This window comes from Excalfactoria chinensis, chromosome 25 (assembly GCF_039878825.1).
Source record: "Excalfactoria chinensis isolate bCotChi1 chromosome 25, bCotChi1.hap2, whole genome shotgun sequence".
NCBI classification, from domain to species: Eukaryota; Metazoa; Chordata; class Aves; order Galliformes; family Phasianidae; genus Excalfactoria; species Excalfactoria chinensis.
Window position 1 is genome coordinate 276,878 of NC_092849.1, and position 22,520 is coordinate 299,397.

General features: G+C 42.9%; 2 protein-coding genes across 3 annotated transcripts; one reads left to right on the forward strand and one right to left on the reverse strand.

The window, feature by feature from the left end:
• The first annotated feature begins 41 nt into the window (after positions 1–41).
• Positions 42–13,629, forward strand: PLAT (plasminogen activator, tissue type). 2 transcript variants are annotated; one of them, XM_072357227.1, is made up of 14 exons: positions 42–156; positions 3,093–3,194; positions 3,938–3,977; positions 4,363–4,494; positions 4,856–4,969; positions 5,861–6,035; positions 6,594–6,685; positions 6,928–7,102; positions 7,447–7,532; positions 7,897–8,092; positions 8,572–8,708; positions 8,800–8,940; positions 11,336–11,484; positions 12,177–13,629. In XM_072357227.1, the coding sequence occupies exons 2-14, from the start codon at positions 3,114–3,116 to the stop codon at positions 12,333–12,335; spliced, it is 1,677 nt and encodes a 558-aa protein (XP_072213328.1). In that variant the 5' UTR covers positions 42–156; positions 3,093–3,113; the 3' UTR covers positions 12,336–13,629. The 2 variants fall into 2 exon arrangements, with proteins under 2 accessions (XP_072213328.1, XP_072213327.1); XM_072357226.1 differs by lacking the exon at positions 42–156 and adding an exon at positions 1,427–1,561.
• A 559-nt stretch (positions 13,630–14,188) lies between these two features.
• AP3M2 (adaptor related protein complex 3 subunit mu 2) lies at positions 14,189–22,250 on the reverse strand. Its single transcript, XM_072357229.1, has 8 exons — positions 21,849–22,250; positions 20,542–20,713; positions 20,098–20,235; positions 19,488–19,573; positions 18,632–18,765; positions 17,602–17,809; positions 16,303–16,447; positions 14,189–15,843 (listed from the first exon to the last, which is right to left on the reverse strand). Exons 1-8 carry the CDS (start codon positions 22,119–22,121, stop codon positions 15,743–15,745), a joined length of 1,257 nt encoding a protein of 418 aa, XP_072213330.1. The 5' UTR covers positions 22,122–22,250; the 3' UTR covers positions 14,189–15,742.
• Positions 22,251–22,520: the final 270 nt, after the last annotated feature.

Here is a 22,520-nt window from a genome sequence, read left to right on the forward strand (position 1 = left end):
GGCTCCGGAGGCACGTGGTACGAGGCAGCCTTAAAGGGGCCGCGACCGCCTTCCGTCGGGTCGGGGCTGCGAAGGCGGTGAGGAATTGCGGCTTTTGCTGTGAATGAATTCCGAGACGTGGGACCCAGGCTGCAGTAGGGATGCGTTCCACGGTTGGTATGTATTGTAAAAATGATACGGTACTCACCAGGCAACATAAAGCCAGAAACCACGTTTCTTCAGCCTTTTACGTTTCCTGCGTTTTGCATCTGGTGTGGAACTGAAAGCAGAGGCTTCACGCAGCACCTGAGCAGCTGCCTTACAGCTGAACAGCATGTAGGGATTCTAACTTAGCAGCCTCGAAAAAAACCCTGTCCTGATGCAGGACCAGCGGAGAGGTAAAGCACTGCTGAATGGAGAAGGTACTATTACTGCCTGCTTTCCTAAAGCACAGTAAGAAGCACACGGAGCACCCACACCACTCTCTAGAAAGCTACAGCTGTCCTTAAGCTGCAAAAAGCGAGGAAGTAACAACTTCTGAAATCCTCCCTGGAAGCCATTACTTCATTAGAATCTTTAGAATAGCAAAAAAAGATCGTCTTGAAAAGAAATAGAAATGAGCCCGTTTGTTCAGCAGTGCCCGACCATCCTCAATACAGTCCCATCTGGAAACAGTCAATTCCATTTGTTCCTAAAGCAGATTTATGGCACGTATGTTCACACATGCAGATGCATATGACAATCTTGACACAGGTTTCCATACAGAGAAGACTTGAACATTCGAGATGGAGTTTCTTCTTTGCCAGCGTGCAAAATGACCCTTAGCATGTTTGCTGACAGGATTCTGTGCACTTATGTCCTGAAAATGAGAGGTCCTAACATTTCTTCATTGATATTAATTAACTTGGGAGTTGATTTCTTCTTCCAGCAACACACGTTGTGACATGAGGTCTCTGTGCCCAAGATTCTGAGGGGATGTCACTGCAGTGCAGCACACTGCTCCACCTCAAAGCAGGGCTTTCTCAGCACTACAGCTAAGCCTGCAGAACTCTGGTCATGTTAGAAACTGTGCACCTGTGCATGGTGCTACCTGCTCCATTCCTCCCTCACATTTCTAGAAGCACATTGAGACAAGACAGCTCTTCATAGGGGATACATGCAATTCTCAGTCTCACTGCAGCTTACGGTGTCGAATGCAGAACATTTTGTTTTGAAGGCTGTATCTGCTCTCTGAAATAAAGAACAAACAAAGCAAACTGGCCGCAAAATCCATTATGTAAAACCCAGTGTGTAAAATCAACAAGTCAGCTCTCCTCCCATCCCATGCAGAAACCCCACAGCTTGGACACATGCCACGCTGTCGCAGACCATCCCAAGATCTCAGCCGCTGCTTTTTCTCTTGGAGCAGTGGGAAGCACACCCTACGGCCCTCTTCAAGCTCCACCCCCTTCAGTGCAGTTTTAAGTAGGACGGAGCTTTTCAGAGATTGTAAGAGAGATGTGGAAAACATAAAAACAGAGCAGTCTGGGAGGCGAATCAGCGGCAGAAAACGAAAGAGAAAAAACAAAACAAAACAAAAAAGGTACGTACTACTCTCCAGCCACTTCATAAAATGCATTTCCTGCTTTTGACATGATTGGCATTTCCATTAAATGCTTTTAATAAATCCTGCTAAAATCCCACAGCAGTTAACTAACTGAGCTGTTGCCTTTCACCTCTTGAAGACGTGCACTGCTGGATGAGACATCTAGCTGCCAGGTGCTTCAAGCCTCAGCAAGCTGTTCCAGTAAAAAGGCAAACAACCTCAGGCTCAAACAGCAGGGAGCTCTCCTGGTTCTTTAGGTTACTGGGAGGGAAACAGAAGAGGGAGCTGCTTTCAATCACTACAAATGACTTTTTGTTTCACCTTTCAAGCTAGGTTTTTATTTCTTAAGGTGTTATGCCGTATCTGTAAGATAATACACTAAGAGTGTAAGTATTACTCAGAAGAACTCTTACTAACAAATTATAGTAGAAATGTGTGATTTAAAGCATTACTGACAACGGTGCTTCAGCAAAACCAGTACATCTGCAGCATTCTTTAGGTCAACTCGAAGTCTGTACTGCTTATGAGAACCTTACCAGAAAGCACACTGCTGGCAGCTTTCCACGTGGAGTTTTGTAAACATAGTATTCTTCACACAGCTATGTGGTTTCAGTTTGATAAGGCTTTATCGCTCAGAAGATTCCAGTCTACGAGCATACACTGTACTTTTCTCAAGACCGGAAAGCATCTGCTAAAATGTGTTAACAGTTTTCCACATATAGCAGGACAGCAACCACCAGTGGTTAGAAAGGCAAAGGAGAAGGGAAGAAGGAAAGAAGGGGTGTAGTGCTGTAATATGAAGTATCTGGAATGGGGGAAAAAATGGAAAAAGGATGAAGCAGAGCAAAAGACTACAGGCCACTTATACATATTAGACCATCTGCATTTTAATAATATAAGAAATGCCATTTTGGCCAGAAGAGAAAGAATATATATTGCTCAGTTTCATCAGTAACATTTCCATGTACCCAGGACTGACTCTGTGTTGTGAAGATGTCACTTGATGCTCACAATGTGTTTTCTGTCCAATGAATACTCAAAACCAGACAGAACTTTTCAAGCCTCAGTGAAAGAAACCATCTGCCTCCTTTGTTAGAAAGCAAACTGGGTGAAGGGAACTGAGTACAAGACTGTAACACATTTACCTCCCTGTAGTCAGAGGCTACAGAATCCCAAATTCATGCTTCTGCCAAGAAACTTCCCACTCAAGGCCAATAAATGTCTGAATTTTGCAACAGTAAGGTGAAATACAGTGGGATCACGGTATCTGAATGTCCTTCCTATGCTTATTTGTAACCAGATCTATGATGCAGAAACTTTTCCAGGTAAGAGATGTTCAAAGCAAATGAGATGAGTGGAGGCAAAGATCCAAATTCATAACTAGACTGAACTGCAGAGTAGAAAGTGCATTTTAATGTAAAAAGCATTCTCGTTATTTGAAACCTTAAACTTGAAGCTTTGAAACCATTCACTCTGTAGTAAAACATCCTTTTCAACAGTTTGTTTTTTTTTTCTTTCATCTCCACAGATAACTTGAGGTCTGGAGGTGATGTGGAAAACACTTAGAATGAAAGGTGAGCTCCTAAGTCTCCTCCTGCTGGTGGGAGCAATCAAGACTATTCAGTGCCAGGTAAGAGGATAATACATCAAGTAATGCTCTTACCATCCTCAGACACTTAACCTAGTTTTCAGCAGCCCTTTCTTACCACTGACTCCAGCCATATGTATCAAAGGAAGGATCTAGTCCTACTGCTAGAAAGCAGGGGAAGAAAGATAATTGGCTGCAGGATATGTATGTGTGCCTTTCTGCTCCTTCCTCCCACCCCACTTTCAGTATTTAAATACAATGGGCAACAAGTGGAAGTCTTGCACCGAAGGATCACACGTCATTGCATACATGTCCAGTCCATGCTGAGCTCTTACTATGACTAATCTTATTAACACATGCGCTGAAAAATGAAAATCAGAGTACTCACAGGGAAACTACAAGCAAAAGCTGCTGAGCAAAAATAACTGCTTGTTCACATTTACATATCTGCAAATTATTTTCTTGGCTCTCCTGCAAACAGCAGAAAGTTGACAAGCTTTAGTTAGGAGTTGGAGTGCTCCACCAGCACATAAATACTTCACAAACGATGCAAGTATAGCACACCACCCAGTTTACATCACTCAAGTGACAAGCCGCAGCCTGATAATCTGAACTAATTACATTATTTGCAGTTTTTCAGTACCCATGCTGAAATACTTAACACACTTTTCGCTGTTCCCTGATTTTCAAGACCTCAAGAAGAGGTGTGGCTTCTCAAAGGCACTTGTTCTCTCAGTTTTCTTCAGATAGCAGTTACTGACAGAATTCACCTTCTCTCCTTGCAGGGCTCACACATGCGTTACAAAAGGGGAGCCAGATCTAGAGGTAAGCCAAGCAAACTACAGCTGCATGAGCCAGGGGCTTTGAAAGCACAGGGGAGAGGAAGGGAGATGTTGTTTTCCATGGCTGGGGGGCAGATTCAGAAGACAAAATACTGAAGTATTAATACCATCCACACCTTTAAGAACAACATTCTCCCCTCTCTCTGTTCTTCCAAGTAATAATGAGGATGGTCATTAGCAGAACAGAATATTCAGCAGCATAACAGTGACAGAGATGGGATAGCTTGGGTCTGGGAATAAGAAAGAGTGGCCTGTTAGACTGATTTGTCCCTTTGTGGATACTTTTTACCTCGGCAAGGGGAAGTTATTTTGCTCAGCACTGTCTTTTCCATGAATCTCTAAAAAGGGTCCCCTTTCTCCAATTACAGCCATTTGCACAGACAGTTCATCTGGACAAATATACCAGCACAGGGAGAGCTGGCTGAGACTCTCAGGGAGCAGAATAGAATATTGTAGGTGTGACAGTGGTTGGAGCTACTGCCACACTGTGCCCATCAGAGGTGAGTATGAAGAAGAAAAAGAATGGAAAGGGTGGGAGATGACAGACTATCCATTTAATCACCCTAAAGAAAAACTCTGTTGTCAGGGAAGGAGCGATCACACAAAACTTGGCTTGAAATGAAAGCATCAGTATACACTGACTCAGGCAGTAGTAAGGAGGAATGGGCAAGAGGCTGAGAAAAGCTTATGATACCATTAATGGAAAGAACGGAGCAAAGGAAGAGTCGAACATGGCATACACATATTAGGGGAAAGCAGAACAGGCTAAAGGAGACCAGCAGGAGGAAAACAAATGGGCGTGTTGCCAGCTGCTTACTTCTGTGAATTCTAACTGTTTCCTGGCTTTTGTTTATTCCACAGCCTGCACTAGAAATAAATGCTACAATGGGGGCCAGTGTTCACAGGCATATTACTCCCCACAGCTCTTCATCTGCCAGTGTCACCACGGTTTCTCTGGGAAGCAGTGTGAAATAGGCAAGTATGCTGCTCCAGCTATTGGGAACAACACTGCTGGTTTCAGCTGTGCAGTGTGGAAGGATTACGTACTCAGAGACCACTGCTGTATGGGGGTCTCTCCACTAAGCTGCCTCTTTTTGTGGTAAAGCTAATGCTACAAACAACTTTAGAAAAGGACACATGGGTTTCTCCGTGTCTCGTGAGGCCTCAGGTGGGATACTGCATCCAGATCTGGGGCCCCCAGCTCAGTAACGACATAGAAACATTGGAGTGAGTCCAGAGGAGGACCACAAAGATGATTAGAGGGCTGGGGCACCTCTCCTAAAAACACAAGATAAGAGCATTGAGCTTGTTCAGCCTGGAGAAGAAAAGGCTCTGTGGACACCACATTGCAGCTCTCCAGTACTTTATAGGAGCTTCCAGTACTGGCAGGAGGGAGACAGACTTTTTATACTGATTAATAACAATAGGGCAAGGAAGGTTTTAAACTAGAAGAGAGGAGGCTTAGATTAGATGTTAGGGAGATATTTTTCATTCAAAAAGTGGTGGGGTGCTGGAACAGGTTGCCCAGAGAAGGTGTGGATGTCCTGTCCTGGAGATGTTTAAGGCCAAGATGTATGGGGCCTGTGCAACCTGATCAAGTGCTTGATTTAGCGGCTGGCAACCCTGCCCACATCAGGGGGGCTGGAACCAGATGATCTTTAAGGTCCCTTCCAACTCAAGCTACTCCGTGGCTCTCTGTCCTCTTAACAAAATACTAAGTTTTGAAGACAAAGACATTAATGTATATGCAGAGCTTGCTTGGAAAGATATTTCCCTGACTTACAAGTCATCTGGAGCCAACTTTAAACAGAGCAGAGTCAGAGGAAGCAGAATTTGTGATGCTGTTTTTTGTTCCCTTTTGCTCAGATACTGAAGTTAAGTGCTACAAAAATGCTGGAGTAACATACAGGGGTACATGGAGCACAACAGAGAGTGGGGCTGAATGCCTGAATTGGATTATCAATGGCTTGATGGACCGTAAATACAGTGGCCAAAGAAAGGATGCTGTCGAGCTGGGATTGGGCAATCACAACTATTGCAGGTGAGGGGCTCACAGCACACATTAGAGATGTAAGAATCTGATTATTCCAAGAGCTTGGGGCAAAAAAGGCTATTTGCAAAAGCTTAGTATCAACCATAGAACACTGCAGACGGGTGCAAACATGTCCAAGAGCAGCAACTGATAGATTTCTATTTCTGAACCATCTAAGAGTGGATGTTTGACAGACTACAAAAATGCATGCCTCTCTCACTCCATAGCCTTTCCCTTGCACCCATTGCTTCCTTCTTAGTGTTAAAAACTCCTGTTGCAAACCAGTTTCCTGTCACATTTGCCTGCAACTCTAGACACTCCTCAGAACTCTACAATGCAGAGCTTCCTGCACGTGATCTAAACTGCACAAACAAGCTATCCTCTCTTGCTACTGGCCATCTCGTCCTCATCTCCATGCTTTTCTAATTAAAATAAGAACACAGATTACTTCTGCAGGTTCAGTTCACCCCTTCACTGCTGCGCACAATCAAGTTACTGAACTAGATGGCACACCTGAGACTAGTAATTATAGCTTTATAATGATGCATAATGTCATAACTCTTTCAGAAACCCAGATGACGATTCCAGACCTTGGTGCTATGTCTACAAAGGGGGAAAATACACCTGGGAACACTGCAGTGTGCCCTCCTGTTCAAAAGGTACATGCAGGACAGAGAATGGGCTTTAGATATAAAGTGAGTCATAGCAGCTCTAAGAGTTCTCTGTGGCTTTGTGAAAATCAACAGTTAACATATTATGTTAAATCGTGTTTAAGGTTTTAATATTTATTACAGAGCCTGAGAGAAGTATAGCTAGTATATAGAAGTCTTGACAGAAATCACAATGGGAGCAGCTGATGGTTCACGTGCACCATGTAACATATGCAGTTTTCTTATTTAAGCTGGAAACATCGATTGCAAAACTGGAAGAGGCACGGATTACCGAGGTAGTCACAGCGTTACCAGTTCTGGAGCTACCTGTCTGAGGTGGAATTCTCCAGTCATTGTCAGCAAGTTATATACTGCTTGGAGAAGAGATGCTTACCAGCTGGGCCTTGGCAGTCACAATTTCTGCAGGTATGTATTCAGTGGTACAGTGTACTTAAAAACAAACAACAAGTTTCCTTGTGGTAATGTTGAGGCAGGGCTCTAGTTGTTTACTTGAGTTATCAAAGGACAGTAGGGATGTTATGGCTGGGAATCAAACTCACTGCTAATGGTAATTTTCATTCCACTTGGTCTGTCTATACTTCTCTAACACCATAAATGAAAATTTAACATGCCCTTGTGCCCTCTGTGTCTCTAAAAAGATCAAAAGGAGTACACTCAGAACCCCATCTGCCGTCCTTAAGTGTCTCCTTCTCCCTAAACTCTCTGCAGATCTGACAATACAAGTTTTTCTTCTCCTTCCTGTACTGCAGGAATCCTGACAATGACAGCAAGCCCTGGTGCCACGTACTAAAAGGAAAACAGCTCACATGGGAGTACTGCGATGTGCCTACTTGCTGTAAGGATCCTAGCACTCCTAATGCTGCTCTTTCTCCTGTACTGTATGTTGGAAGCCTCTTATAGCAAAATAAGAGATGGGGAAAAAACCTCCTTAGGATAAAAAGGGATTCTGTAGCTCAGCTGTCACAGAAGTACCTTCTCTGCCCCTGATGAGATGATCACAGAACGAGGAAATAGGAAAGACAGTTTATTTAATGTGTTTTTCAAATCAATACAAGTTTCCTAGGAAACACGAATGAGTCAGATACCGAGCAGTTCATGCAAGGCTGCCTCAGTATGCATTGATAGCCAGCAGGCTCTTAACCTTAACTTAATGCAAGAGTCCCTGAACAAAAAAGATATTTCTGGGTTTGTCACTACAGCCACCTGTGGTCTACGGCAGCGCAGAACACGCCGGTACCGGATTAAACTTGGCTCCTCTGCAGAAATTGAAGCTCACCCATGGCAAGCTGCCATCTTTGTGAAATATCGCCGAGCACCCGGAGAACATTTCCTCTGTGGAGGAATTCTGATCAGTTCCTGCTGGGTTTTGTCAGCTGCTCACTGCTTTGAGGAAGGGTGAGTTGAGGATTTGGTGTATTTTGGGAAATCGTGATTAAAAAAAAAAAAAAAAAAGTCTGGAAAATTGAAGCATCCGGTATTACTGGAAGAGTGAAAGACCTGAAAAAGACATTCACTTCACTGGGTCATTCTACAGTAAAGAATTATAGTTAAATGTGACCAGTGTTACAGACAGGCAAACTAGCTGCATGGCATTGAGGTACCGTAGCAGAATATCAAATAGCTAAAGAACAAAGCTATGCAGAGCCATCTGAAACTTGCTAACAGCAAGGGACTTACAAAGGAGCTTTGCCATAGTGGCTCTAAGCAATTAGTGCAAAAACTAAAGCAAATAGGACATCTGAGATGAAAATGAACTGCATGACTGATGAAGTAGTAATACACTAAAATAAGATAAGCTCCAGCAGCACATCTTCGAGGAAAGGCTCTACTCCAGTTAACTCTGGAAGAAAGTAAATATACTTTCACTTTTAAAGTTTTAGTACTGATCAGCTGAAGATTGTGCTGGGCAGGACTTCTCGAGCAACTGCAGAGGAGAAGGAACAAAAGTTTCAGGTGAAGAACTACATTGTACATGAGAGATTTGACTCAGAGAATTACGACAATGATATTGGTAAGAATTTCTTTGACCTCACAGTTTGAGGGGTTGTGATCTGCTAAAACTTAGTCAAATGGTAATTCTTGTTTCTTTCCCAACTGTTCAGCTCTGCTGCAGTTGAAGTCGGACACAGAAGCCTGTGCTATTGAAACAGATACTGTTCGAGCAGCCTGCCTCCCAACACCAGACCTGCAGCTGCCTGACTGGACTGAATGTGAGATCTCTGGTTATGGCAGAAATGAAGAATGTAAGTAGAAGGTGTATTGTGGCCAAAGCCAGGTCCTCTGCCCCAAAGAATTAAAGCCCTTAGCACTGTTTAATCTGTGGTTCCTGAACTATATTAGCACTCCAAAATATGTCCAGGTGGAGGCCGGTATCGAGTGGTGTCCCCCAAGGGTCTGTCTTGGGACCGGTGCTCTTTAGCATCTTTATTAATGACATCAATGAGGGAATTGAGTGCACCCTCAGCAAGTTTGCTGACGACACCAAACTGAGTGGTGCAGTCGATACGGTGGAAGGAAGGGATGCCATCCAGAGGGACCTCGACAGGCTGGAAAGCTGGGCTCAGGTGTACCTAATGAGGTTTTGCACTTGGGCTGGAAGAACCCCAGGCACCTGTACAGGCTGGGAGGAGTTGTCCTTGAGAGCAGCTCGGCAGAGAAGGACCTGGGGGTCCTGATGGATGAGAGACTTAACATGAGCCAGCAGTGCGCTCTGGCAGCTCAGAAAGCAAATGGGATACTGGACTCCATCAGGGAGCAAATGGGATCCTGGGCCAGCAGGGATAGGGAGGTGATTGTCCCTCTCTACTCTGCTCTTGTGAGGCCCCATCTGGAGTACTGTGTCCAGGTGTGGAGCCCTCAGTACAAGAAAGACGTAGAGATTTTGGAAAGGGTCCAGAGGAGGGCCACGAAGATGATCAGGGGGCTGGAGCACCTCCCCTGTGAGGACAGGCTGAGGGAGCTGGGCTTGTTCAGCCTGGAGAAGAGAAGGCTGCGGGGTGACCTCATTGCAGCCTTTAGGTACCTGAAGGGAACCTATATCCAGGAGGGAGTAAGCTCTTGGAAAGGGCTGACAATAGCAGGACTAGGGGAAACGGATCCAAGTTGAAGGAGGGAAGATTTAGGTTGGATGTCAGGGGGAAGTTCTTTACTAGGAGAGTGGTTAGGCCCTGGAACAGGCTGCCCAGGGAGGTTGTGGATGCCCCGTCCTTGGAGGTGTTCAAGGCCAGGTTGGACGGGGCCCTGGGCAACCTGATCTAGTAAAGGTGTATGTTTGGTGGCCCTGCCAGGCAGGGGGGTTGGAACTACATGATCCTTGAGGTCCCTTCCAACCCGGGTCATTCTATGATTCTATACATGGAATATACATGAAAACAAGTTTGGGGTTATTTCATTCATCTGCCAGCTGCCCACATTAGCAGGGTTAGTTTTCCTTGAAACTCTCAAACAGTGGAAACACAAAAAATGGCATGATGAATGAGACAGAAATTGTCAGTCAAGGTCCCGCATTTCTGCTGTGCTATTTATTGCATCTAATTATTAACGTAGATAATTGTCATTCTCACAGAAATCCATTTCTGCCAAGATTTAATATACTATGCAGTTGTGGGTGGTTGCATTAACCCAAAGCATACATTGACTGTACAGCAATTAGCAAAAATCAAAAATAAAATTAAAAAAAAAGGCTAAGGATGTAAAAATCCTGTATATATGTTAAAAGGACACCCAAATTAATCAGGATAGTTCAATAGTAATAGTTCAACCAGAGCCAAGAAAAAGCCTGGAATAAAACCTGCCTGGAAGCACATATAGACTAACCTGTATTTCAAAAAAGAAGAAGCTCTAACCTTACTGGCATTTATTTTTATTATCTTCAAATGGTAAATGCTGAGGCAGAGACCATGAAGCATCCATCATAACAAGGACAAATCATGATTTGAGCTATTAAGGCTTTTGGAACAGACTTGACAGACAGTTATATCACAAAATGTTTTTAAAAAGCTAATGCTGGTCCTTAAAGCTTCCTTTCCATAGTGAGCAGAGTTAACTCTTTCAGAGCAAAAGGACACTGCAATTATAACTTAAAACCAGACTGAAAAACAGTCCTGCCAATTTTCAGCTTTGTGCAGTTGCAGCTATGCAGAAGAATAAAACCAACATGCAAGGCAGCAATAAATCAATTCCATTCCAAGATAACATGAGTGTGCATTCCTATCTAGTTATTCAGTATTTTGCAAAATAAGACATCTGTTTTTAACTAACCCAAATCTAATTCTAAAAGTCAGGATCCCTCTTCATACATGTAGTGCTTATTAGATGCACGTCATTTAGATTGATGCTATTCATACAAAGACAACCCCCTAAGAAACCTAGCAAATTGCGCCCTGTAAAAATCTCTAATACTTAAGTTTGCTGAGGTAGAAAAACTGTCTTTTAACTGTATTTAGGTTGTTCTCACTAGCAAGGCAGAACCCCCATAATTAAAAAAAGAATCCTGGCGAAGAAATTAGTTTTGCCACCCTCCTCTCCTGCCTCTAGTTAACGTACTCTCTCCCAAACCACAGATACTGAACTGCAAAGTTAGATATATTAAAAAAAAAAACACATTCTTATATTCATTTATATTCACGTCCCTTTCAGTTTCTCCCTTTTATTCAGAGCACCTGAAGGAAGGCCACGTCAGACTGTTTCCAGCCAGTCGGTGCACCACAAAGCATCTACACAACCGGACAGTTACAGACAACATGTTATGTGCAGGAGACACAAGGCACCTTGATGATGCTTGTAAGGTAAAGCCAGTTCTATTCCTCTTCCCCCTCCTCCCCCCCCCCCCCCCCCCCAAATCTGTTCTTGATTATCTAAATTAACTAAACAGAAATTTTCATTAAAATAATGTAAAGAAGTCCTGCATCTGACTACACGGACATTCTAGAGAACTTCTGTTTAACAGAACTCGACTGCTGGGTCTTCTTTTATAATTTCCTCTCCACCTTTTCCTCATAGGTAGGAATACAGTCTACATTCAGTCAAGCAAACCAGAATACAGACTGAAAATTCTAAATACAGGAAGTACCACAAAACTGAACAGGAAACCCCACGTCAGCAGTTTTCTATTATTTTCTATTTTGTCAGCAAACACACCTAAATAAAGATCAGTATCTTTTCAGTTTCACTTTACTCACAATAGTATAAAGCAGCTTGGGAGGCAGACATCTTAGTTTCAGACTATTTGGGTTCCCTCCTCTGATACAAGCACTAAATGAAGAGTTATGTCTGAAACACAGAAGGTGTTTATGTGAAGGTGCTTTTCCTAAGAGCACTGGAAGCACGGTGTCCCTGATTTATCAGTATCCTACAGAGTGTTTAAGGAGACACGAGAGGTGGCATCTAGCATACCATTATGGCCACTGAATAGGGAAACAGTACAAAACATACACACACACGAAAAATAGGTCCTTACTAACCTGACACTTTTCTGCAGGGTGACTCTGGAGGGCCTTTGGTCTGCATGAAGGATGACCGCATGCATCTAATAGGAATCATCAGCTGGGGAATAGGCTGTGGCCGCAAAGACACACCTGGTGTTTACACAAATGTGAACCGTTATCTTCACTGGATTCAGGACAACATGAAATCCTGAGCAAGAAAGGAACTTTCCACGATCCCACGAGCATGCCCTTACAACTTGCTTTGAGGTGTTGTAAGGATATTGACAGGGCATCCTATCTGACCAGATGCTTATGACTTCCAGTGTAAAAGGAAGACATACTACTGTGTGTGATACGGGCAATTTCTCAGAGTACTCCACTTCTCCCACTACCGTTGTAGGTGTTAACGGGGCGCACACGGCAACACACTACAGGTTGTCACAATCTAAGAGCTCTTTCCCCTTGAATCTCCAAGTTTTCTCCTTCCACCAAATCACACAGATAGAACTAAATTTTGGATTGCAAAATGTGAGGTATGTTGTTTTGGGAACAAAAACTGATGATGAACTTAAGGCAGATGTGAGATTTCATTTCCTGGTACTTTCATCTCCCTCTTTAGATCACCAAGACTCAAGAGACACATGGACGCGTGCCTTCTATAACATGGCCCTAGGGCATACCTAAACAATCAATCCCCTCTGTGAAATATCTTCGTTATTCAAATTATTCCCACAAACCCCTTCCTTACCCCTCCTCTTTGGAGCAATATTCTTTTCTAGCTTTTAAGCCACAAAGCTGTGTGGCAGGAAGAAGCAGAGCAGGGATGTCCCTTTGAACAATGGGAGGGACAACAAACTCTCACAAACTCCTATGAAAAACTATCATTTAAAAAAAAAAAAGAAGCGCATTGGAAATTCACATACTTTCTTATCCAAAATACAACAGCCTGCAGCAAAGTGAATCAAAGGAGGACTGAGCTTGAGCCTTTATTCTACATTGACTTTTTCTAGCTTGGGTTATCCCCATTTGTGCCTCACATAGCAAAAACAGCACATGTCCGCTTCAAAAAACACACTGCTGTAACACTTGTGTGTGTGTGGGCAGAATAAGTCTTTCAATGTTATTTTCTTTACAGTTTTGAAAGGTGTGCTTTTCTGGTTTTGTGCTTGTTGAAGTACTACACCAGCATTTTTAGTTATTCTGTACTTGTCTGGCTTAACAGTAAAATTTCCACCACTGTAAGAACAACCAACAGGTCTAAACTTGTCCAGCAAAACAATAATCCACACTTAGCACCACTGAATTTACAACTGCACTCTTTGTAACACAGTATTAACAATGGATTTGTAAATAAAAATGCTAACTCTCATTTGGATGTATATTGAGAATAATTCCAGATAGAATTAAGCTCCATTCTTACAATGTTTTACTCCAGTTATTTAAGCTGGTTTCCAACTCCAGTAGAATAAATGTTTAAGCATGGGCTGCTTACTTTCTTATCAACCTACCACTTGCTTTTTCAGTTTGGAACAGATTTATTAACAGAGCCTAAGTTTAAGCTATCTGAGCAAGAACAGAATGGCATGCTTGTTAGACACTTGGCTCTTGCTATGCTTTTCCTCCTTTAAGGAGCCAAACATAAATAAATAACGGATAAAAATCAAAATACAGCCTTACCTGCCACAGAAACAGCACTCAATATTTGACTACTAAACATCTATGCATTACCATCAGTTACAAAAGCAAAAGAATAAGTCTAACTGTAGCCTCTTCAAGTGCTTGCTAGACACACATCTATTTAAAAGTGAAGATTGTATCACACAAAGGCTGTATTTCTCCTTTAACAGAAAGCAGGATGAGTTTAACAATGATCACAAAACAGAATCCTGATAATTAACACTAAGCAAACATTACCTGTACCGCAATTGCCATGCAATACATTGCAATGCAATGCTAAGTGGTGTCTATACACTTTCTAACAGTTAAGCTTCTTTAAGAGATGCTTTCTAAAGCTTCAACTGCATATCTTGTAAAGCCCACACAAACCACTCTGAAATGATACGGGTGACAAGTAAAAATCAATTTTATTTATGCTTTTGTTGAAGTATATGTTTGCAATAAACATGCTCCCAAGGAGGTCACCTGCTGTGGCATTCATCAGTTGCACTTGAAAATGCAATTCCAAAAGCAAAATGCCACTCATCCACTGCTAGTTCCCATCACAGGAAAAACAGAGCACACGTTTTATTCTTCATTTAGGGTCATGCTGTTCTGTTCACAAGTGTGGACTACACATGCTGGATTGGACAGCCACCTGATAAACACTGTAACCACATGTACAGCAGTTTATGAACCAGTTCTGCTACCAAGAAATTAACACATTGGCATCTAGTGGCCAAAGAGCACACTACAAACAAAACAAAACTGCATATGCCTCTCATTTGGTATTTAAGCTTTACAGAGCGATGCAGCACAGACCGGGATGGGCATATGTAGCAACAACTCTTGCAGAAGAGAGTCTTAGTAAGAAATCAGGCTTGAATCCACCAATCATCACAGCAGCTAATTGAGACAGGAACTAGATTGAAGTACAGTACATTAAAATGGTACCAGGACATAATTATTTGAGATAATGACACCAGTGAGCAGGAAAACAACAGTATCACCTTCATTTGTAATAGGCAGGCAGAAAGAAAAAGAGATTCCAACAAACTACAGGATAGTAACCATCTTCACTTTGCTGCAGGTTCAGTTTAAAAGGCCTTCCATCAGAGTGCTACATCTGCACACTAATTCTCCTGCTTCTGCCCCGACTACCCAAAGAGACTAGGAAAAACATTACCTCTACATACTGAGGACATATGAAAAGCAACAGAACTACGCTCAGATATCACCGCCCATTAGTTCCAAGATAAGTGCTACAGTCAGCTCTTCACAGGAGTCCACATTAAGATCTGGGTGAGTTTTTAGTCTACCCCAAAATCTTTAAGATACTTAATGACCAAGACAGATTATGAAATATTAAGGAAAAGAGGTCCATTTTTCCACTTCTCTCTGCAGTACCTCCCCCATTCCATCCTGGTTGAGACAATCTACCTCTCTGCTTTTTTCAGCCTTTCCAAAGCATAATGGCCAGCCAATCTCACTGCTGCCAAAAGCTATAGCACTCCAACCTAACATCCAGTGATGGAGAAGGGCCAATGCCAGACCATCACTCTGCAGCTGAACTCTGTGGAAACTGAATTTCACATCATCTACAAAGGGATAAAAAACAGCCAAAACGTAAGGAACAGAAGTTGGAAAAACATTCCCTAGGATTTCCTTTTAGGCAGAATGATGAAGGTGATACAAACTTAGATATTTGACTTGCTAGTCCCAAGGGTCCCAAAGTCCTCCCCCATCTGCCAGAGTTGCAAACACTCGAGGCTCAGCTAAGGATGAGATAGTTTCAGGTCAACCTTATTTTTCCTGCCTCCCCAGCACTCCAAGCACTGGCTATCCTGCTCATGCTACCAAAGGAAAGGGAGCAACCCGAAATAGAAAGACCAGGGAGAAGCTGTATCCAACAGCTAGGGACAGGAGAAACAAGAACGTGTTTTTTCCTCGCTATAGTGATCCTCTAGGTTCGGACTTGGAACTTGCCAGCTTTAGTCATGTATTTTATCCCCTTGAAGGGCTTGTACTTCTCCCCATACATGTCCAATCGATTCACTTTCAGTCCTAAAAACAAATAAAGACAGAATAAGATTGGCTGTTGCCACAAATACAGCAGACAGAACTCCGGGATAAAGGAAAAGAAGATCAAACCAGAAAGACAGAAGGCCCTAGGAGAAGTTTTTGTAAGCAGAGAATAAATAAATAAAAAGGGGAAAAAAAGAAAAAAGAAAGAAAAAAAAAAAAAACACATAGAAAACCTGGCAATTATTAATTGTCAGAATCATTCTTACACAAACATACTCTGAAATTATTTCTGGGACTGTAAGAAATGCTAAGCAATGTAGATAGACCATTTCACAGAACAACAGAGTGAAAAACCCAAAAAACCCATTTAGCTGTTGCTTAAGCATACAATTCTTCATCAGAACGTATTTCGGAAGGCCTGCAGAGCTACACCAACTGTGCAGAGTGAGCACTGGCAGAGCAGAAAACATTCAGCTTCTTTATCTGATGGTCACTTACCAGAAATAGCCAGCTGCTGAATTTTAAATTGCAGGTTAATAGTGGGGTTTTCATCTGGTTTCGACGTCCCAGCTTGCAGATTCATGCTACCCTTCAGGCTTGGCAGCTTCTGGGAGTTTATCTTCCCCACATCCCACGTGAGCAACTTCAAGTAACAGTAAACACAGTAGTAAGCAGAAATGCCACCACCCTCTAAACATCAACTACGTTGACATGACAACTTTTATTGTTTCTCTATGAAAGAAGTTCTTTGTCTCAGCGTAATACTGTAATGTGACAGAAAGCATAGCAATAATAGCAAGACGGCGAAGTCCTAGGCTGCAGCAAATGAGGACAAGCCCAAACGCAGCAGCTGTAGATGCAGAAACAAAGGAAGAAAAATTGCTTACCTTTGAAAGGCCTCAGGCAGGCAGGGATTTCCAGCGAGATCCCCTCACCTCTACTACCAGCTCTCAAATGAGGGCTGGAAGCAGTAGATCCCGGCTCCAGCCCTTCCTGTCACTCAGGTGCACTGCTTGCAGCTGAGCTTCCCTGGCTTGTCCCTGTCTTACCACCGGGCACTCCATCACTGCTTCAAGCATTTCTGCTACACTCAGTATCTTCCTTTTCACGTCGGATACACATTCCTCAGTCAAGTCTGGGTTCCTCCAGCTTAGATACAGCAAAGACTTGGGGAGAACAAAGACAGCTGCTCCTTATCTTTCCAGTGATGTTTCTCAAAAGCACATCCACTATTTGTGCCATGAGTTCTACTTCCTATAGGTAACAGTAACATAAGTAATGCAGAATCACCTCCCTTCCATGTGGCTGAAGCAAAGTTGCCTGATTCTCTACTATGGATAAACCTTACAGCTTGTAGAAAGAAAAAAAGAGAAGTAGAAATCCTGGTTTATGTGTTGGGAGGGAAATCAAAACTCACTAACCAACATACTCAGTACTGACAAAGGATTAAATGTTGGCAGTCAGCATGAAGCATGATAACCAGATAAGCAGAAATTTGTGAACCAGTCACTAGACTCATGCCTCATCATACAACATCAATCCCTGACTTCCTGCACACACCGAGAAACCAGAACTATAATCCATTCCGGCACTTAGCTATCTACCATGTGGCTTAAGACACAAGAAACAGGAGTATACATGTTCAAGAAACAGGGGTATATTAAGTTCACACCTCAAAATAAGAGACTGCCTTCATGGCAGCAACATTCAAAGCAACATTCTCTTAAACATGAGCAGTTCAATTTCATTTGCTGAAAGGATAAAATTAAACAAAAAAAAAACCCTAATTTCTCTCACCTTTGTAACTGGATCAAAGGTGTGTGTACCCTGAGAGGGTGTGAGGCTCATATTCAAGACACTTTTTGGCATCTGGCTGGTAACCATCACTCCCTCTATAGTCTTCCCCATAGTCTGCTTTGGTCCCACCGTGATTTCAAAGCGTCCCAGTGAGCTGCTATCACGGAAACTGATGTTGTGTTTAACATACACAGGAATTGCCACAAGACTAGAAGACAGAGAAAAACAGTCCTTGTTAATTTTTTACCTTCATTTTTGGTTTTCACTGTTCCCAGTAAAAAAAAAAATAAAAAAATACAAGGACTGCAGGAAACATGATCTTCCTAAAGGAGAAGGACATCCTATTCTTTTTAATCTGAGAGCAAATTCCGAATGCTGTCCTGAAGCTTTAATTACTTTTTCTTTTTTAAACTAAACTTTCCATACCTTAGTTTTCTACTTCCTCCAGGACATCCAACATAGTGGAAGAAATGAGCAGTAGACAGCAGAGTCTTTTTACATGTCATAATCAAGCTAGTAAGCAGTCCTGGACAGTGCAACAGCACTTGAACTGCCTGCTTTCAATTTATTTTCCCCTGTTCCTTTTCACTGACTTAAGTCTGATAAAGTTTAACAAAATGCTTTAGCATCTGTAACCTCAATTGCTGTCAGCCTGCTTCCAGAACTCCTAGCTCTATGAAGAAAGACATAAGGAAAAAAAAGATTATCAGACTATTTTGTTTTATCTGAAAGTTTGTTATAAATACAGGTAATTATCAGCACGTTCACTCAATTCTGCCTCACTCATCCTCACTCCAGTTTGTTCACCTGCTGCCAGACTGATCAGAAATGAAAGACAAAAATCACTGCTCCAAACATGAGATGCCACATTTTAAAAAGCACAAGTTACCATGCACTCCTACTTCATGTGGCACAACAAGCCACCAAATCTTTAAAAGCAGATCTATTTTTACTGTTCCCCCAGCCCTTCCTTCTCTCTAGTCGGGAAGATCCAAATTCTATAATTCACAGCACTAAATGCAACACTTACTTCTGAGCACTGACATGGTAAGACAGCAAGCGGAAATTTCCATCAGGTGGAATGAAAGAGAGGATCCTCTCCGACTCCCAGCGCTTAAAACGCACACATGGATGAAAACTGACATCATCCAATAACCGAGGGTTCTGAAATAAAAGAAAGGTTGATGAAGGCAGTACTACCTAAAGCAACTGCCTGAATTCTTTGCAATCTTCTGTGTGTGAAGGGCCTACCACTTGACAGTGTCCCCATTTGAACACCTACACTGAGGCATGTTAAGCTATCCGAAACTGTTACATCTGTGCATAGTGGTACTCAATATTCTTAGTCCTATCCAGACCGGGTATCAGGGGAAATCCCTTTACTTTGAGGGTGGTCAAACACTGAAACTGACTTCTTAGAAAGGCCACTGATGCCCTGTGCCTGCCAGCATCTGAGATGCACTTGGATAACACCCTCTGGAACACGCTTCAACTTTTGCTTAGCCCTTATGTGGTTGGATTAAACTAAACTATTCTGTTCTATCTTAGCAAATTCAAGTCACATCAAATAATTACACTGATGCACATTCATAAAAAGATAGGTCATTAGAATATTTGCCTAAACACCAAATCTCAGAAACTTAGCCAGAGAACACATGAGCAGTAATTTTAATAAAGAACCTGAAAATAAAACCTTTAGGCTCAAAGTTGTTGGAAGTTCATTGTGGACCATTGTCAATTGTCCATTTGTCAATTCCTTCTCTTCTTATTTGGTGTACATAGGTTCTGACATACTGGAAACCATCACTGTAATCCAGAGATCTTAGTGGCATGGCTGAGAAACTCTTTTCAGAATACTTAAGTAGAGATACATCCTTGAGCTTTACCATAAAGGAAAGGGTAAGATCTGGCATCCCCGTCAGCTTGACACAAGCATCAATTACTCCTTGGATTTCAGCTGTAATTGTAGAACCTACAACAACAAAAGCAAACACAGGAGGTTATATGAACCTTACCAAAAGTCATCACAACATGGAAAAATTATCCATGAGAAGGGAATTTAATATCTTTATGAAGTGTCACCACACATTATGTTGCCTGTTCAACATATTTCTCACTTCCAAACACTTCTAGAGAAGATGTATACAAACAAGAAACACTGACATCTGTAAAGGCCATCCAATGGGCGATAGCAGTAGCTCCCCGCTCTGGTAAGACTAAGACACATTAAAACTAAGGAGATAGTCCTGTACAGAATTCCCAGTTGCCTTCTATTTTCCCTGTACAGAACTGTTTACAAGACAGTACAAGAACAGTCAGAGGAGAAGAACAAGCGAAAATGTTAACACTTCTCTGAAAGTTCTGACAGAATGGCACCTACAAGTTGGCAACATTTCAAAGTAAGAAAAGGAACAAAACTTTCCACGTTTACATGAAGGAGCACCTCTTTGGAAAACAAGAACTATTGCTGGTCTTAGCAAAAAGCCACTTCCATACCTGATTTGTCAATTATTGCATCTATCTCCTCAATCACATCAAAATATGCCTCATTGTTGGTGTATTTCACACCAGTACGTCTCCAAGGCACCACTGATAGCTGTCCAGTAGGGAGCTGATCACCCACATTAGTACTTCCTAGAAGAAGAAGTGGAAAAAGAAGAGTAATCACACATAGTGTTCCAGAACAAGTTCCTGGCCTCCCCTAACTAGGCTGCAGTTAAATTTCCAAGAAACCTCTGTCTCTTTGTGGGAGAGCAATTATTCATTGTATTCTACAATTAGCATCCACAAGCACTAACTCGAGACTCACAAAATACATCTGTGCTGTGGTTTAGAAGGGTATGGAACAACATATGTTTTTTTCACCTATGTCCGGATTGACTTATGTAGGAGTACTGCCACACAGTCACACCCATTTGTCTACTTTTTGTTTCCTTGTACCTGTGATGGTGTTGACCACTGTTCTCAGGATAGTTGGAGGCTTAATCAGTTCTTTGAGAATATTGGATTCTGTTGCCAATGGAAAGCCATTGTCTAGCATCTCTTCCAGCACCTCATAAACCACCACAACATTGTCCTTGATCATTACCTCTGAACAGACGCCGAAGTAATCCTGTGCAAAAGAAATAATTACTTAATCTCTACAGGAGGACATTAGTGACCATTCAGTTCATTTTCTCCCACAAATAAATAAATCAAGCTTCTCCTTGCAGCAGGTGAAACAGCACTGACACTCCACATGTTAACAGAAGCACATCATACTGAACGCTCCAACAAGCAAGTACAACTCTAAGCAGACTTCCTCCTCTGCCCCAGAAAGCTGGCAAATCACTGCACTGCTGTACGCATCTATTTCCTTTCTATATAACAGGATTCGCCCTAATAGCCAAGAGAGTTCTCAATTGGCACTTGAAAGCAGCTTTAATGCAACTGGATAAGTAGCAAAATTAACTAAAAATAAACAATTTCCTGAAGTACGTTTTGGCTTGAACATGAAACAAAACAGACTTCCATATCAATGTAAGTAACTCAGATTTTGGCTGTAATTTTACCTAGTTACTTCAATACTGATGGCCTTCAGAATCTAACAAACAAACCTATAGAACAACGGTTAGGAATCTACCTGTGACAACATCATCTGGAAATTCCAATTAAATTGTTTTTCCACTCAAGCCACACCTAGCTAAACAGCTCAGCACAACATGAGAATCAGCCTCAGGCAACCTAACGATAACAGGTCACACCAAAAGAAAGTCAAATCCACACACACACAAAAACAACCACCAACCAAGATGCCTGAATTCAAGCCCTGGGGGTAAACAAAGAGTCACGACTGTGAACTTGAATTTGATGAAACATAATTCAGAGCCCACTGCTTCATCCTGAGGAGCATTTGGAAGGAAAGTTCACATGATACTCATCTGACCAAGCACTTTCCTGTGTTTCAGCAGGATGCTGATCACAAGACAACTCAAACCCAGACTATACAACCACGTTGCTGGTCTTGATCGCTGAAAGGTCCTGTAAGCAAGCATTTATCTTAAATCCATCGCCTAACTGAGAGGTTAATTCTACTGCAAGCACTCAGCACACACTCTAAATCCTCGCCGGTGGAGGGTGAGAGTTAAGAGAGAGCAAAAAGAGAGAAGCAACTGTCGCTAACTTAGCAGACTCCCTTTTTTCTCCTCCCTGTCACCGTTCTCCATCGCAATACTGTCATCTCAGGCCCCTCCTCTCCTGAGCCGCACCTGGAAGGTGTCGACGACACGGTGCAGAAACTCAATGACGAAGAGAGGCGGCACCTCGGTCTGGATGACAGCCACAAAGAAGATCTTGTGGCGGTACACGCTGAGGAGGTAGTGATGCGGCGTGGAGATGACCGGCGGCACGTTCTCCGCCTCAGAGGCCCTCTCCTGCGCCTCGAAGAAGTAGTCACAGACAGAGCGGCTGACGACGCTCTTCCAGTGCTTCTCTAGGAAGATGTCCCCCGAGGCGTTAATCAGGAACAGGCTGTGGATCATGACTGCGGCGGACGGGCCGGAGCAGCGCCGTCACACGGCAGGACGGCACCTCGGGCCGGGCGTTCGCAGCGAGCGCTCTGACAGGAGCGTCCAATCCGGCCCGACACGCCGCGGAGGCGCGCGGATGATGACGCACAGACCGGCACGGAACGCCGCGCTCCGATTGGAGGAGCGCCCCGCCGCGGCGCACAGCACGCTCCCGCCAGCAGGGGGCGCAACGCCGCCTTTGCACGGTCGCGATCAACTGCAGCAGCAACGAGAAAGTGGAGTGTTATAAAAGCGGGCTGTTCTAGCACGGGAAAACAGCTCCGAAAGCTGGTCTGCACTGCTGCGGAAGCAGCGGAGCTTGTTGTAACTACTCGCTGTAACTATTTTCCCCCCACATTCCCCAGTTTGTTG

Excerpts from the sequence above, each read along its gene's own strand:
- AP3M2 (XM_072357229.1), bottom strand. The coding sequence starts at position 22,121 with ATGATCCACAGCCTGTTCCTGATTAACGCCTCGGGGGACATCTTCCTA. Across the intron at positions 18,766-19,487 it reads ATCTTACCCTTTCCTTTATG|AACCCTCGGTTATTGGATGA; the intron begins GTAAAGCTCAAG and ends CTTTTATTTCAG. Across the intron at positions 16,448-17,601 it reads CCTTTGATCCAGTTACAAAG|TTGCTCACGTGGGATGTGGG; the intron begins GTGAGAGAAATT and ends TGTTACTTGAAG.
- PLAT (XM_072357227.1), top strand. The coding sequence starts at position 3,114 with ATGTGGAAAACACTTAGAATGAAAGGTGAGCTCCTAAGTCTCCTCCTG. Across the intron at positions 4,495-4,855 it reads CCACACTGTGCCCATCAGAG|CCTGCACTAGAAATAAATGC; the intron begins GTGAGTATGAAG and ends TTTATTCCACAG. Across the intron at positions 7,103-7,446 it reads GGCAGTCACAATTTCTGCAG|GAATCCTGACAATGACAGCA; the intron begins GTATGTATTCAG and ends CCTGTACTGCAG.